Below are 17,910 nucleotides of genomic sequence, written 5' to 3'. Positions count from 1 at the left end.
AAGTTGAAGAAACAGTAATAGAAAAATAAAGCAAGATTTTGAAATATTAAGGAATCACAATTGACAGGATTAGACACTGGATGTAGAAGATAAGGAAGTCAAGAATGACTCCAAATTTATAACTTGGGCAGCATACTAATTACAATACCATATGTTGATATAACCTATACCTTATCTTCAGAGTCTTACGAGATAAACAGTTATTTGCTAGTTGGACTGGAAGGAGAAGGACAGATGAGTCAGATGTGTGACAGAATCATGCTGTGTACTAGAAATTATTAAGAAGTAGAATAAGGGTATGTGTAAGAGCAGAGATGAAGTTGAATAGGAAGAACAGACCAAGAAAGACCGAGCACATTACTCTAGACAGTCTGAACTTTGTCCCTAGAACAATAGAAAGTTTTTAGTGGTTAAAAGCACAATTAAATCAGATACTATTGAGAAATTTTTCTAGAGCCCTAGAATTTGGACCTTGAGTTTGGAAGATACTGACTAGAGTTGACTAAGAAAATAATAATTCCAAAATAAATAGCATTTATTGAATATTTTGAGTGTTGTCGTAGCAGTCAAGAATCTGAATAATAAAAATAGGGAAAAATTCACTCTCATCCTACTGTGGAGAAGGCAATGGCACCCCACTCCAGTACTCTTGACTGGAAAATCCCATGGACAGAGGAGCCTGGTAGGCTGCAGTCCATGGGGTCGTGAAGAGTCGGACACGACTGAGCAACTTCCCTTTCACTTTTCACTTTCATGCGTTGGAGAAGGAAATGGCAACCCACTCCAGTGTTCTTGCCTGGAAAATCCCAGGGACGGGGGAGCCTGGTGGGCTGTCGTCTATGGGGTCGCACAGAGTTGGACACGACTGAAGCGACTTAGCAGCATCCTATTGTTCATGCATGCATAGCTCAGTTACTTCAGGTGTGTTTGACTGTTTGCAACCCCATGAACTGTAACCCCCCAGGCTTCTCTGTCCATGGGATTCTCCAGGCAAGAACACTAGAGTAGGTTGCCATGCCCTCCTCCACGGGATCTTCCTGACCCAGGGTCAAACCCGCCTGTCCTGTGTCTTTGCATCGCAGGTGGATTCTTTACCGCTGAGCCACCAGCGAAGCCCCTCTCATCCTATTACTTAAAGATAACTACTACTAACATATATAATTATTTTATTCCAGCCTATACACTGGATTGTACTTTATTTCTAAGCTATAATCATATTATGATGTATACATTTTAAATCTACAGCATTCATATCAGCAGAATTAACGGTGAATTAACCCTACTCTTTAAGCCTATGGAAAGACCTGGATCATATCAAGTGCCCAATAAGTGTAAACTGCTTAGTTTCTATCTCCATATTGTGCAAAATACCTTAAAAACTAGATTTGTTTTCACCAATGACATTTGACTCAGTCTTTACATTTTCTTCATTCTCTGATTTCCTGTTCTAAGATTTCCTATCTCAGCCATACAAATTAGCATCTACTACTTGCCTAAAGACCATGTTTAACAGTGTTTACCTCTTACAAGATATGAACCAAAATTTACTTTTGATTAGTCTGTTGTTGAAATTAACATGTAGGATAGGCATTCTGGAAGTTGACACTTTTGTGCTTATACCTAATAATATAAGAAACAGCACCATAAAGGAAAAATTAAGAGAATGAGACTTTTATGAGCTGATAAAATTTCTCTAATAGCAAAGATCACTTTAACTTCTCTTGGTCCTTTTTCTCAGGCCATTATAGAGACTAATTAGTTAATACTTTAAAAGAACTCTAAAAGGAACTTGTCAGATTCTACTTTTAAAGATTTAATAGCTTTTGATTTCTAAGGAAAAATTACTTTTTCTCTACCTTTGTCTAGGGAATGTTTAAAACAAGAACCTAATGAAGAAAACAAAATTCTAACTTTGCATTTCAGTACTGAAGAAAACAAAATTTTAACTTTGCATTTCAATACACTGACACAATGAAAACATTCCAAATGGAAGCTGACTAGCTGACTTTGTGTTTGTTCATTTGTGTGTGTGTGTGTGTGTGTGTGTGTGTGTGCCTACATCTGAAACTGTATCCTAACAGGCTCTTTGGGAAATAAGAGAATTCTTGGTCAGCTTTTTTGACTACTCAAGGTTAAAAAGGGGGTTTCTAGCCACCTCACAAAGGGAGCTAGTGTTTAGAGATGCAAAGTGCACCAAACCAGAAATCATATAGCAAGACAGGGATGAACCATCGGAAATATAAATCAAGCTCTGAGGTTTATGTTCCTGAACCAGAATTAAGAGCAAAGCAAAAAGTATTTACCAATAATGTAAGCAGATAAAAAGGTCTGATGAAAGATGGGGGCAGAAAAGGGGAAGATTGTGTCTAAAGCTGAAAGCTGCCATAATGGCTATAACCAGAACTCACAATTCTTAATGTACAGAAAGCATCAGTGCCGCTGGAAGGGGGGACAAGGGATCTTGAATTGAGACCTTCCTTAAGAACCCTCAGTCCTTAAGAAACTTTGTTGTGAAATCCAGACCTATAAAGACAGTCATGAAGAACTCCTGTTGATCATCTAAAGCCGCCTCAACTCAAAACACTTGGCTTCCTTTGTTAGGAATATTGACACTTGATTCCTACATTTAAAGCTCTTTAAAGTAATTTTATCCTTTTTTCTAGTGTTACTTTAGCTACTCTTTTTAATCATTATGTCTGCTAAAACCATTTTCTTCACTTCCATCTCTACCCTGTTATGGCAGCTCTTCACCAGTTTACTTTTAATTTTGTATATTTTAACTTACCTGTATGTGACAAATTTGGAATAAAAGCCCAAGGAAGACAGTTCACACCTGATCATGGGAAGTGAATTACTCTTCCTCCTTTTGGCCTTATAATTTTTCTATAGGTAACCCTCTTGATCTCAGAAATAACTGACAAGGATTTACTTACAGTGTTGTTGACAGTGTTCTCACTTTATCTTCTAGCTTGGTAGTACATGCATTAGCTTTTTTCCCATTTCCCTGATTACTTAACCTTAGCTAAAAGTGACAGTTACCATATTATTTTTATTCTACTTTTTCTTTTTCCTACCACAATAACTCACTATGCTATGCTATGCTATGCTATGCTAAGTCACATCAGTCGTGTCCGACTCTGTGTGACCCCATAGACGGCAGCCACCAGGCTCCCCCGTCCCTGGGATTCTCCAGGCAAGAACACTGGAGTGGGTCGCCATTTCCTTCTCCAATGCATGAAAGTGAAAAGTGAAAGCGAAGTCGCTCAGTCGTGTCCGACTCTTAGCGACCCCATGGACTGCAGCCTACCAGGCTCCTCCATCCATGGGATTTTCCAGGCAAAAGTACTAGAGTGGGGTGCCATTGCCTTCTCTGCCATAACTCACTACTTTTTAACAAAAAGGTAAAGAGAGGAAAACCCAGTGTTCACTCCATTGCTAACAAATGTTTACTTTACATCTGTCTTTGAAAAAGGAGTCATTCTCGTAAGAAGAACATTGAATTAATGAACAGAATAGAGTTGGAAATTGTGTGTAGTATACATCTCTACAGCCCATCTTCTTTGGCAATCTATATATTCTAGGCTAATTGAAATCAAACATTTAGAAACTCATTCACCAAAATTTTCTGTGTGACCACATGTGCACAGTATCATTGGGCCTTGACTTAAAACATCTTTTCCTTTCTCAAAGAGCTGATAATCTAATTAAGAAAGCAGACAGGTATATAAAAAAGTGTAATTACTGTAAGATATGTAATGAATACAGTATGTAATGAAATGCTGAGATACAGTATTTAGAGTGCCTCAGTGCAGGAAAAAATGGAATGATCATGCATTGCTCCATAAAAGGCGGACCATTAAAAAACTTCTTTAATTTTTTAAATTTTAAAATAATTTCAAGCTTTAAAAAAGCTGCAAGAAATAGTACAAACAATTCCTGTATATCTTTCACCCAGTTTCCCACAAGTGTTAACCATTTTGCCACATTTACTTTGCCATTTCTCTCTTCATATTAATATACATATTTTCCTGAACTGCTTATGAGTAAATTACAGACATGATGCCCCTTAATGCTTCAAATGTATATGTCCTTTTTTAAAAATGGAAGAAATTTAAAAAATAAATAATATTCTTACTTAAGCACAGTATAATTATCAAAATCAGGAAATGAACCTTGCCATAATACTATTATGTAATCTTATTCAAATTACATTTTGCCAGTTTTTCTAATAATGTTCTTTGTAGCCAAAGGGAAAAAAACATTCTCTTCTTCTGATCTAGGATCCAATCCAGAATCATGCATTACTTTTAGTTATCATGTGTCTCTAGGCTATTCTATCTGGAACAGTTCCTCAGTTTTTCTTTGTCTTTCATGACCTTGACATTTTTAGAGTGTGGGAGAGTTATTTTGTAGCGTGTTCCTCAAATTTAGACTTTTCTGATGTTTCCTGATAGTTTGGTTCAGGTTATGCATCTCTGACAGTAATACCTCATATGTGACTTCGTGTCCTTCTTAGTACATCCTTAGGAATTTCATGAGGTCATTGCTGGTGCTTTTAACTTTGATCACTTGGTTAAGGTAATATCTGCCAGATTTCTCCACTATAAAATCACTATTGTGATTAATAAGAATCTTGTGGGGAGATATGTTGAGACTATATATTATTTTTCTTGAGGTTTTCATCTTCTAGTCTTAGTATCCGTTGATGATTTTTACTCCAGTTATTACTATGAACCAATTATCGTACTGTGCTGTGTCACTCAGTCATGTCCGATTCTTTGCAACCCCCTGGACTATAGCCCGCCAGGCTGCTCTGTCCATGGGGATTCTCCAGGCAAGAACACTAGAGTGGGCTGCCATGCCCTCCTCCAGGGGATCTTCCTAACCCAGGGATTGAACCCAGGTCTCCCACATTGGAAGCGGATTCTTTACCATCTGGGCCACCAGGGAAGCCCGAACCAATTATTACTATTGAGCCAATTACTACTATGATAGTTGCCAAGTCTTGACTTTCTAATTCTTTCTCTTCATTGATCAGTTGTCATTCTGCTGTAATGAAGAATTTTATTTAATCATTACTTTATACTATTAATACTCATGGATTTTAATTTTTTATGGATTGTTTTATTAAATAGATTATATTATCTGTTACTATCCTAATTTATTTTGATGCTTAAATTGTCCCAGGTTTGACTAATGGGAACCTTTTCATATTGACTCTAAGATCCTTTGATATATGTTCTCATCACTATTTGAATATTTGCTTACCAAAGAAAGTTGTGAAAGAAAAATAATTTCCCATGAAAGCAAATAGATGAGAGAAAACTTACTCTGTGCAGAGAAAACATACAAGAGCAGGAAAATATGAAATAGTGCTGCTGCTGCTGCTGCGTCGCTTCAGTCGTGTCCGACCCCGTAGACGGCAGCCCACCAGGCTCCCCCGTCCCTGGGATTCTCCAGGCAAGAACACTGGAGTGGGTTGCCATTTCCTTCTCCAGTGCATGAAAGTGAAAAGGGAAAGTGAAGTTGCTCAGTTGTGTCCGACCCTCAGCGACCCCATGGACTGCAGCCCTCCAGGCTCCTCCATCCATGGGATTTTCCAGGCAAGAGTACTGGAGTGGGGTGCCACTGCCTTCTCCATGAAATAGTGCAGTGTATTCCAATATCTACAATATTATTAATTTTCTGAATGATGGAGTAACGTGTGATGACTGAAAAGGAAGCAAGAAAGGTTTTGTATACTATTCTAATGGATTTGAATTTTATCCTGGTGATGATAGTGAACCATTGATAAAAATTTTAGAGTAAACATTTTGTGACAACAATGCCTTGTTTTGTATCTTGAGGGCCATAAATTCCAGGGGTACTTTATTTTAATATTTCTTATACAAATTAACACAGTCCTTTCCCTCATGATTTTTAGATTTTATCAGAAATATTGGGTTGGCTAAAAAGTTCCATCGGGTTTTCATAACAGCAGTCAGAAAAGACAAACTTTTTGGCCAACCCAATATTCTGAGGCTCATTATCTTGAATAAACAGGTAGAAAAAGAGTATTAACTGAAAGCAATATAAGAAATTTATTTTCAGATATACAGAGTTCCCTGTAGACCTGAGCCTGCAAACACTATCATTGCCAGTGTTTCCCTAGAGGTTTGGACCTGATTCCTCTTAATTTGAGATTTATATAAAAGACTAAATGCTTTTTGTATATCTGAGCCACACATTCTTTTGAATTACCAAATGCCCTAGTTATTTAACCTGAATAAATTACTATCATCTTTGCTTTTTAAGCTTCCTAGGAAAGTTATTCATTATCTTAGGTGGTTTGTGTTCAGAAAGAACCAGGAAATAGAAATACAAGAAACTGAAGCTGCAGATACCATGGGAAACAGAGGCAGTAATATTAGTAGGGCAGACCAGGTCTCTCCCTTGAGATTTTCTGTATCTAAAGAATGAATAATGATTTACACTTTGGGTAGTTTGGGAACTCTTTTACTGATTGTTCTGAAGAATAAAGCTTCCTCTTGAGGTTCTGAATTTAATCAAGAAGAACTTGCATGAACATCTTGTTTCTATTATTTTCTGTTCTGTCACCTGAAAGCATCTTCTCTTCATTTACTTCTAATTTAAAAAATGGATTTTCAAGGCAAGGTGAAACATTGTATATTAAGAATTGGCAGATTAAAAAGGATGCATTTGAAATGGGAAAAAGTCATTCCACTGGTATAAACAGTTTCATTTAATATGGCTATGCCATAAGAAAAATGTTACTGCTATTTAACAGAGACCTTAGTTTACTCAATAGAAAGGAATCCGTTTGTACTTTTTTGTCCCTTTAAAGGCCGTGTACAACATAGACATTGCCGTTAGTATTTAAACGTGTCTTTGATGATGGCAATCCTGAGTGAACACCGTATATTGTCTTTTTAGTTATTATAAATGCTGCATGCAAGATAGAAAAATCTCAGTAATATTTTAAGTACTTTATCTGCAGATTCTGAACTCACATATGCTGCTGCTGCTGCTAAGTCGCTTCAGTCGTGTCCGACTCTGTGCGACCCCATAGACGGCAGCCCACCAGGCTCCTCTGTCCCTGGGATTCTCCAGGCAAGAACACTGGAGTAGGTTGCCATTTCCTTCTCCAGTGCATGAAAGTGAAAAGTGAAGTCGCTCAGTCGTGTCCGACTCCTAGCAACCCCATGGACTGCAGCCTACCAGTCTCCTCCATCCATGGGATTTTCCAGGCAAGAGTACTGGAGTGGGTTGCCATTGCCTTCTCCAATTCTGAACCTATACATGAGAAAAATATAAATGAGACAAGTTAAATTTTATTAATGGAAGCCTAAACTTACTAGAGAAACCTCTAGATCATCAATCTGTGCTAATTTAGAATTGCTTTAATCCCACAAATCTACTTCAGAAAATTAAACCCCTCATATAAGAATGCCATCAATGTAGGTGTTATAAAAATTCAGCTTGTTACTCTTTGCTTAGTTTGGACATCTACGAGTAGGGAAGATGTCTAGACTTCCTTTTCCCACCACCACCCCTACTCCCATATAAGGATCCCATATCCTAAACTACCTCATAGTTTATTTTTTGTCAGAGTAGCTAGTCTGCCTACATCATTACCATACATCACCATAAAATTTTACTATTATAAGTTTAAATAAATATTTCTTTGAATAAACTTAAATAAATATTTCTTTGGTATAATCTTCTCAGGACACATTTTCACATTTGTTAGTTTTGTTTCATTTTAGTTTACATAAATTGAATGGAGCTAAGTACCTTTACATTTTCTTTGTGACTATTAGTATTCATTTGTAAGGTAGCCATCAGAATATATTTATGGCTGTGAAATAGCTTTTGTTTTATAGGAAAAGTTCTATCCAAATTTTGGATATCTTCTCTGTCCAAAACCCAGACTTTCTTTTGTTATAGCCTTCTTACTTTTTAACAATTGTTCTTTCCTTCATTTCCTACTTCTAGGTAAATGGATTTTGTGGACCACTCAATGAAAACTGCCTGCTAGGCTGTATTAACTCATCTGGTGTAAGAGACAGAGACAAAAGTGCATACTGTTTCTCCCAATTTTTTTCTCTTCTATCAGATTTCTACTTGAGCTCAAAATCAAGAAGAGGGATAAGGTTTGGCGTAGAATAGTTCTTGATCCTTTTTCCTGTCTGACTGAGTTCTGCAATAGTCCTGGACAGGTAGAAGTGCTTTGTGGTTGTAACTTGCGAAATAAGAAAAGTCAGAGATAATTATTCTTAAATTTTGTGAAGCTTTCAGTTTAAAGCTTCTTCTAAATCACTGGTATCATCATCAGAAAATAGTTGAAATTATGTTTTTTAATGGAAACCAAAAAAAAAAAAAAGAAACAAGTATTTACTTACCAACTTTATTTTGGAAATGTATGCCTCCTAATAAATGAGCTTCCCCATGCCAGCCCATGAGAGGCCTTCATATGAGCCCCTGAGCTAACTGGTGATGCTGTGCTTCCTTCAGCCTGTACCTGCCACTGCCAGTTCCTCTGCGCGTGTGTCCCTGGGGCTGACCCTCAAGCATGGTTTGTCCACTTTCGATCTGAAAATGAGAATACTGAATCACCTAGATCGATAGTTTTCAAACTTATTTTAGCTACAGTTTTTTTGCTAAATGGAATCTTACATAACACATAGACTCCCTGCGTGTGATAAGGGATACAACAAAACTAAGAATGTTAATGTTATTTAGTAATTCCGTTTACGTAAAAAGAGCAGCTATTTAGAGAAATTCAAATCAAAACTACAGTGTCTCACCTCACACCAGTCAGAATGGCCATTATTAAAAAGTCTACAAATAACGCTGGAGGGGGTGAAAAAGGAACCCCCCTACACTGTTCATAGGATTGTAAATGGTGCAGCCACTGTGGAGAACAGTATGGAGGTTACTTTAAAAACTAAAAATAAAAGTTACCATATGATCCTACATTCCCACAGCTGTGCATATAGCTGGACAAAACTCTTAATTCAAAAAGATACATGCATCCCAATGTTCATTGCAGCATTATTTACAATAGCCAAGACATGAAAGCAATCTAAATGTCCATCTACATAGAAATGGATAAAGATGGGTGTGTGTGTGTGTGTGTGTGTGTGTGTGTGTGTATTACAATCAAATACTACTCAGCTATAAAAAAGAATGAAATCCCATTTGCAGCAACATGGATTGACCTAAAGATGATTATACTAAGTGAAGTAATCCAGAAAAAACAAATATCATATGATATCATTTATTTCTGGAATCTAATACAAATGAACTTTGTATAAATATTAATACAAATGAACTTATTTACAAAACAGAAATAGATTCACAGTCATGCTATGCTATGCTAATGCTAAGTCGCTTCAGTCGTGTCTGACTCTGTGCGACCCCATAGACGGCAGCCCACCAGGCTCCCCTGTCCCTGGGATTCTCCAGGCAAGAACTCTGGAGTGGGTTGCCATTTCCTTCTCCAATGCATGAAAGTGAAAAGTGAAGTGAAGTCGCTCAGTCGTGTCCAGCTCTTAGCGACCCCATGGATTGCAGCCTAACAGGCTCCTCCGTCCATGGGATTTTCCAAGCAAGAGTACTGGAGTAGGGTGCCATTGCCTTTTCCGTCACAGTCATAGAAAACAAATTTATGGTTACTAAAAGGAATAGTTGAGGCGGAACTAAATTGGAAGTTTGGGACTAACGTATACACACACTATATATAAAATAGGTAGTTTTTACAAGGATCTGCTGTATAACACAGGGAGCTATCCTCAATATCTTGTAATAACCTATAATGGGAAAGAATCTTAAAAAGAACATATATATATACATATACACACACACACACATGCACACACACACACGTATATATATTCTTTGCTGTATACTTGAAACTAACAAAACATTGTAAATTAACCACACTTCAATTTTTAAAAGCACAGCTATTACTTACTTCATTAATTTTTTTTTTTGTATGTAGACAGTATGCCACAAATACTACTTTTCTCATATTTATACAACCAAGTTAGCCCTTCTTTACTGGTGAAGTAGCTGATTATTTCCACTGTGTGATCTTGGGTGGGTCTTGAGTGGGAAGAAGCCTCTTGGCATATAGAAGTTGCTCAGTAAACACTTGCTGAGAACACATGCACACACTTGCTGATGTGCCAGAGAATTAAAGTCTCCTTTGAGACTTTTTTTTCAGTTATTTTATCAAGAAGTCTGCTCTGATGACACGCAAACAGTTTAGTGAGGGGCGAGTGTTAACTCATTAGCATCAAAGTTTGGATTATGTATCTAGTGACACAATCACTTTGTGAAAGAGAATTGACAAATACAGAAGGTCTTAGAGAAGCACAGGGCAGAAAAGGAAGCAACACTGTTTCTCCCTTCCCAACTTTAGACTTTGTTTGAGGATGTGTTATTCATTCATTAAAAGTGTTAGATGCTCAGTCATGTCCAACTCTTTGCAGCCCCAAGGACTGAAGCCCACCAGGCTCCTCTGTCCATGGAATTATCTAAGCAAGAATACTGGGGTGGGTAACCATTCCCTTCTCCAAGGGATCTTCCCAACCCAGGGATCGAACCTGGGTCTTGTGCACTGCAGGAAGATTCTTTACTGAGCCACTAAGGAAGCCCCATTTATTCATACCTCAAGTATTTATTCAGTATCTACTATAAGGAAAGCATAACTCTAAAAGTGGCAAAAGATGCACAGATTAATGAGATACAGGTTCTGCCTTCAGGGAGTTTATTATAGGCTAACATAGGCAGGGCAAATACTTCAATGTCTATACCATAAGGTGGAAAATGGTACATGCCATAAGAAAAATAAAAGCAAGTACAAAATTATTATAAAGACAGGAAATATTTTTCCAGGTTGATGGAAATTGGTATGCAGTTTTTAATTAAAAAAAAAATACCAACCTCTAGAGGACAATCAGGTGGTTTAATATCCTCCTGCCTTTATTTTTTATTTACTTACATACCTTTCCTTTCTGTTGAACTGAAACGTTCTTCATTGCAGGTTGTATCTTAGTCTGTGTAGACTGAGTACATAACTGTGCCTAGCTCATAAAATACACTCAGTTAATATTTGTTGAATGGATGTGTGTATCACTGATAATCAAACTTGGTTTCTAATAAGAAAAATTCCATTACAATGCACATTCAACGAATAGCCTCTGTACAGTTAAAAAGTGTAATTTTCCCCTCAGAAACCAAACTTTAAAAAAAAAAAAAAGCTTTTATAAGATTATACATAATTTTCACCATAAAGAGAGTAAAGAATATCTTAGAAAAGACCAGATCTGAGATCTATAAATCTGAATAAAATGCAGAAGCATCTATCATGCTTTTCAATTATACTGGTTGTGACAATATGTATTGATGATATTTAATGACAAAAAAAGGACTTCAGTGAAAGTTGTGAATAAATTTACAGTTCAATTACAGGTAAATGATGAATCACACAAAATCCTTCTCTAAGTGTTCACCTTGAAGTAGAAATTTTTTTCATATTTAGCACTAAATAATCTCTAAGGTCCTTAAGGTTTAAAAATTTTGTAATTTCATGATTGCCCATGGATGAGAAATAAGTATAAATATATTGTATGTCTTTTCTTTGACTACTTATGACAATGTCATTTGTCTTAGAATGAAAAGTATGGGACAGTACCTGTAAGTTCAGTGAATATGTCTGAAGTAGCCTCTGGAGGTGGGATGGGAGGACTAAATTAAATAAATTACAGTGACCAGGAACTTACAGACTTCTGAGGGAGATATACAGTCATTGTTGTTCAGTCACTCAGTCGTTTCCAACTCTTTGTGACCCCATGAACTGCAGCATGCCAGCCTTCCCTCTCCTTCACTATGTCCCAGAATTTGCTCAGACTCATGTTCGTTAAGTCTGTGATGCCATCCAGCTGTCTCATCCTCTGTTGCCCCCTTAAGAAATAGGAGCTTATTTGTCTTAACATATCAAAAGCCTGGAGGCAGGCAGTCCAGGGTTTGTACAGTAGCTCAACACTGTCATCAGGGATTCCGGATCTTTTCCTTTACTTGTTTCCCATACTTACTCTATGGGTTTCTAGTCTCTTAGTTGAAAATGACTATAGCACCTCCTAGTAGCTAGTCATGTTCTCCTCTTAAAGTTTTACCTCTTTATCTTTTTATTTGTAGTAGGAAGCCTGCCCCCAGGGACTACTTCCTACATCTTGCTGGCCAGAACTTAGGTGGCCATAAACATATTATATGGCCAGTCTTAGGTGAAAGGCAGCTGCAGAAGAAGTGAATTGTGGATATTAGTTAGGATAGCCAAGCAGCAGTGTTTGCAGTTACTCCTTTTATATTAACCCTTTGAGCTGTAGGCTTTTAAGATTTCAAAGAAAAGGCCAGGTATACTTATGCATGAAGATATTGTACTCTAAGAAGTCCCTTTCTGTCATTAAATGATACATTTATTAATTCAAAAACTATTGTCTAGTATGTACCAGATACTGTTCCAGGTATTGAGGATAACAACACTGACTAAAAAAGACAAAGTTGCTGCTGTCATGAAGCTGTCATTAGAAGGTTATATAAGTATATAGATGTGAATATCCATACATGTATGTATATGTTTTTTTTTTTTTCACAAAGAAAAATAAAATAGGTAAAGAGAATAAAAAGTGATAGTAGGTAATATTCTTTATAGGATGTCTAGCAAAGGCCTCTGATGAAGTGATATTTTAGCAAAGACCTGAAAGAAATGAGGGATGAATGGAACCATAATATCTGGGGAAGAATGTCCAAGTAGAGGAAACGGCAAGTATACAGACCCTGAAGAGAAACATATTTGTCTTTCTCAGGCGAGGAACCAGTATGCCTAGAGCACATTGAACAATGGTGAAATGATAGGAGAATAGTGTATTATATGTTGGGCTTTGTAGACCATTGCAAAGACTTTACTCTGAGTGAATTGCAAAGTCATCGGAGGGTTGTGAGCAGAGACGAATACAATTCACCTTACAGTTTAAAAGGACTATTGTAACTGCTGTGTGGAGAATAAATTATAATGGGACAAGGATAGAAACAGGGCGACCAGTTAGGACCCTATTCAGTTTCCCAGGAAATAAATGATGGTTCCAACTATTGTAGTAATTATAGAGATGTTGAGTAATGATGGGATTTAGAGACATTTTAATGGTAGTTTAGATATGGTTCTGATAATAACAGAAAGATCAATGATGTCACGAAGGTTTTGGATTAATAACTTAATGAATGGAGTTTCTATTTACTGAGATGGGAATTGCAAGAGAATAAGACATCGTATAGGTAGGTTAGGAGGATGGGGAATCAAAAGTTTGATTTTGAACATGCAAGGTTTGAGTTGCCTGTCGCATAGTCAGGTGCATGTTTGATGACGTATACATTTGTAGAGATACTCTTACCCTCCAACTGTTTGGGTGGCACATAGACCTAGAGGTGAAGGTGGAGGTTGGGGTTGAAGATATGAAATTAGAAGTTTTGGTATATGGGTAATGTTGATGCCATGATGCTAGATAGGGCTACATTGGGAGTACATAACTAATATTTTTCTATGACTTTTTTTTAGAAGAAAGAGAATTTCCTATGAAATTCTAAATAAATTTAAGCTTGTATATTTCTTTTCACTAACTGGCTCATTGAGTATTAAAAGTTCAGTATACTAACTAAGGACATGGACTCTAAAGCATGGCTACCTAGGTTTGAATCCTAGCTCTTTGTTTTCTGTCTTTGTGATTTAGGCCAAGATATGTAAACCTCATTTTCCTCATCTGTAAATAAGGATAATAATGATACCTCCCTTTAGGTTGTTGTGAAGCTTAATTAGATTAGTGCCATGACACGTAGTAAGCACTGAGAAAGAATTAGCCAGTATCATCATTAAACTTCACTAGCTTTTGCTACGTGATATAAAATTACTAACAATTTAATGTTCTGCCAAAGCAGGCTATATTTGGGGAGCAGTAGAAAAATTTTCCCCCTGTAATCTTCATTTCTGGACATATGAAATGAAGACTGAGAATTACTGTTGTTTATAAGCCATTCCCACTTTTTAATCAGGTTTCAGCATCACATTCTTAGTTACTTGTCTTCCTGTTTAGGTCACAGTGCTGTCGATATCACCAAGGTGGCTAGAAGACACCGCATGTCTCCTTTTCCTCTAACATCTATGGACAAAGCCTTTATCACAGTCCTGGAGATGACTCCGGTGCTTGGGACAGAAATCATCAACTACCGAGGTACTGTTATATTTGCCCATTGCCTTTTATTTTCATTCTTTTCAAAACAAGATTACTCTAACACTAATACACAGTTTTCCTGAAAAAGAAATGTTATTAACCATTTATCACAGTTATTACCATCTTTCTTTTCACTTCTTATTTCTATTCAACTCTAAGATCAATCTAACAGTATACAGAATAAAATACTCATAAATCTTCCTTTACATTAAAAAAAAGGAAAAATTCAACTGTGTTTCTCCTATTCATCAAAATATCAATATTCTCAAGAGAGGGCTGTCAGCACTGAGTGAGGAGAATAGTTGACTGCGGTCTGCCTTATGTCCTTTCTGATAGAAGTGAGAGATAACTAATGTGTCTGGTAATGATTTTCATTTGTGAAAACCATGTTTCTAAATGTAAATACTACATTAATTATCTGTGGATCACTGAGCAGCCAGTCTGATCTCAGTTTTTCTGCTTCATCTATCCTCTCATTTTCTGCTCTTAGTTTAGTAGCACATTGAGACCAGCTTGTGGAAAGATAATGGAAAGGTAGTATTCCCCAGTGTTTCCAGTTTTTAACCAGCTACTTCCCTTTCTAAAAATCCAGTTCAGGTGCAGTCTGAATAAGATGTAGTTTCTAAATTGTTTTTGTGGTACAAATAAAAACAATGCAGAAGTATTGATTTTACAAATAAATGACTTTATTCATAGATTGTAAAATAGTCAAATTTCAGTGATATTAGAGAACATCTATACAAGCACTCTAATTTTTCTACAAGAAAACTCAAAACAGCAGAAAAGGAATGGAATTAAGACTCAAGACTTAACATTCTTGGGAATTCCCTGGCAGTTCAGTGACTAGTGCTCAGCACTTTCACTCAGGTGACGCAGGCTCAGTCCCTGCCAGGGAGCTAAGGTCTTGTAAGTTGTGTGGCGCAGCCAAAAGAGAAAAAAGAAAAAAAACTCAACGTTCTTCTCTTTCTACATGATAATGCTCTTCTGCCAATATTAAAGTATAGAAAATAATAGTAGATAAAATTATGTTAAAAGGCCTAAAGCCAGTGAAATATTAAATGCCAAATGCTAGCTCTTTGGTCTCTGGCCCTGCTTAGGCAAAAATTGCTTTAATTTACACCTGCCCTACTTCTTTGACTTACATCCTTTTAGACATGTATGTCATTAGGTTTAAACCTATTCTTTTGTTCTGTTTTATTCCTCATTAAAGGAAATAAAGATAGTAAAACTAAAGTGGGGAATTAGAAATTAACTGTGTGATTTCAGAAATCAATTTTAATGAAATGGTTTCTTTCTGTTATTATATGCAGATACTTAGATATTTTTATGTCAGTCAGTACTAAGACATCTTCAGAAAATATGAATGTAAAATTAAGTTGGAAAAAATTTAACAGTGCTTTACACTATATAAAAATAAGTTAACCATACCTGGCCTCTTGTAATATCAGGGTAGTTTCTCTTATCAGTCCTTAAAAGAATCTCACTGTGATGCCAGGTCACATTTAGACAGAAATTCCAGGACTTTTAAGGAAAAAAACAGAACTGGAAATGGCCGTTTCTATTTCTCCTCTAGGGAAAAAAAAATACTGTCAGATGGATTCTCTTTTCCTGTCATATGTTTGTTTCTCCTTCATTTGTTCATCAAATCAGTTGTCACTTATAAGTAAGCAAACCTCTTCATGCATGGTTAACTCTTGTCAAGTGTTTCCACCCATGATGATGAGAAATAATAGTTAGGTTTGCATTCAGCCTTTGAGCTGGATCACACTTGGTTTTTAATGCAAAAGAGCGTTATAATTAATCCTCCTAGGCACTTTAGTTAGGTGTTTAGAAAACAGTACCATATATAGAAATATAATTTATTCAGCAAGTATCTATTAAAAATCTGCTAAATACCAGGCCCTGTGTTAAGTCCAGGTATGCAAAGATGAATAAGATGAAACCCCACCCTATAGCTCTCACTGTGTAGTGCAGGAGACAGACAGATACGCAACGTGGCACTTGTTTCCTGTACTGGCTGTTTCGTAAGCTTGCCTTCCTTTGTCAATTCCTTGAATATGAACTTTCTTTTCAGCTTGACTCTGGCCCTTTTCAAATCTTACACAGTATTTCAGATAACCTAACATATACCAGTTGTTTCAAGTACCACCTATTAAGTGATTGCTAAATCTATATCTTTCCTCAGACCTTGCCTGAGCTCCAAACTCATACAACAGATGGATACCTGCTGCTACTAAATTTAACATCACTGTTACTAAACTTATTTTCTTTACCACTACAATACTCATTTCCTCTACGTCCTCTTGAATCTATCCTTTATTTGCCATTCCCACTTCTCTCATTTTAATTTAGGTCTATATTATTAGCTTCCCGGATTATTCTAACAACCTTCGCTTCCCAAATTAGCATCTTCCCATCCATTTTCCAATTTGATTCCAAAGTAATCTGTTCAAATGGCGAGTTTAATATTAACATTCCTGCATATAGCTCTTCAGTAGTATTCCGGACAACTCCAGATAAAATTGAGAACTCCTTGATATGTCATATAAGGCCCTTTGTAATCTAGTTTCTTCCTACTTTTTCAGTTCCTTCTCATCAGAACTTGCCATGCTGTTCCTTACCTCTTATGCTCTTATCTCTAAGCCATTGTCTCTACTGCCTTTTGCTTATGACAGTTTTATCCTATTTCTCTGCTCGGTCACTATGTACTCTTTTTTTTTTTTGGTCTGACGTAATTGAGGCATAATTAGTAAGTTAAAAGTGTATGTCTTTAGGGTATTCAACTGTGTTGAATATACATATACATATACGTTGTGAAATAATTACCACAATCAAGCTAATCAATACATTCATCACCTTATAGTTACCGACTGTGTATGAATGTGTATGGTAAGAATGCTTAAGATTTACTCTTTGAGCAAATTTCAAGTATACAATACAGCATTATTAACCATGCTTTATGTGAGATCCCCAGATCTTATTCATCTTATAATTGAAAGTTTGAACCCTTTGGCCAACATCTCCCCATTTCCCCAGTACATGTTTTTTAAGAGTAAGTTTTAAGAAGCTCTCCTCCATGAAGGCATTCCTGGTGTCCATTCCTCCCTTTCACCAGCTGAGTTAAGTTTTCTTCCTCCACGTCCCCACAGCACTTTGTTCATGTGTTTTATAATAGAAATGACTGGCATATTTGATCATTCTCTGTTATAAATGCTCTAATAAACAACATGCATATAAAAAGTTGAGTGATCTAAATGTGAATCACTATAAATTGAATTGTGAGTCAGATATGGCCTATAATTCTCTTACTGAAGATAAGAGATTTCTCCCCAGAAAAAGATTAGAAACTCATTCTCACTGTAGCTGTTATCTTTTCCAGGGATGTTTGCATTTTAATGAACAAACCTTCTTGGTTCATTCTGATTTCAGCTGAATGCACCTCTAACTATCCAATTTCATCTATCAATCACTAAATAGGAAAAGTATGTGGATGGGGATTCCAAATATTTTGCCTCTGCAAATACACTGACACCTACAATTATAGAAGCCTATTGAGAGATGTGCACATTTCCTAAGAGAGATCCAGAATCCATGAATCTTTGAGGCCATTTGCCACTGTGAG

The 17,910-nt window shown here is 36.5% G+C and overlaps 1 protein-coding gene across 12 annotated transcripts in view; it reads left to right on the top strand.

The window, feature by feature from the left end:
* Nucleotides 1-17,910, top strand: part of GPHN (gephyrin) — a 535,685-nt gene that overhangs the window by 414,120 nt on the left and 103,655 nt on the right. For all 12 annotated transcript variants that reach the window (XM_070377686.1, XM_070377689.1, XM_070377688.1 and 9 more), the window contains one exon: nucleotides 14,151-14,288. In XM_070377686.1, the coding sequence (XP_070233787.1) occupies nucleotides 14,151-14,288 (138 nt within the window). The remainder of the gene's footprint in view (nucleotides 1-14,150; nucleotides 14,289-17,910) is intronic.

Source organism: Bos mutus, chromosome 10 (genome assembly GCF_027580195.1).
Source record: "Bos mutus isolate GX-2022 chromosome 10, NWIPB_WYAK_1.1, whole genome shotgun sequence".
In the NCBI taxonomy this organism is placed as follows: domain Eukaryota; kingdom Metazoa; phylum Chordata; class Mammalia; order Artiodactyla; family Bovidae; genus Bos; species Bos mutus.
Note: the sequence above shows the minus strand (reverse complement) of the source record. Positions and strands in the feature narration are given on the sequence as shown.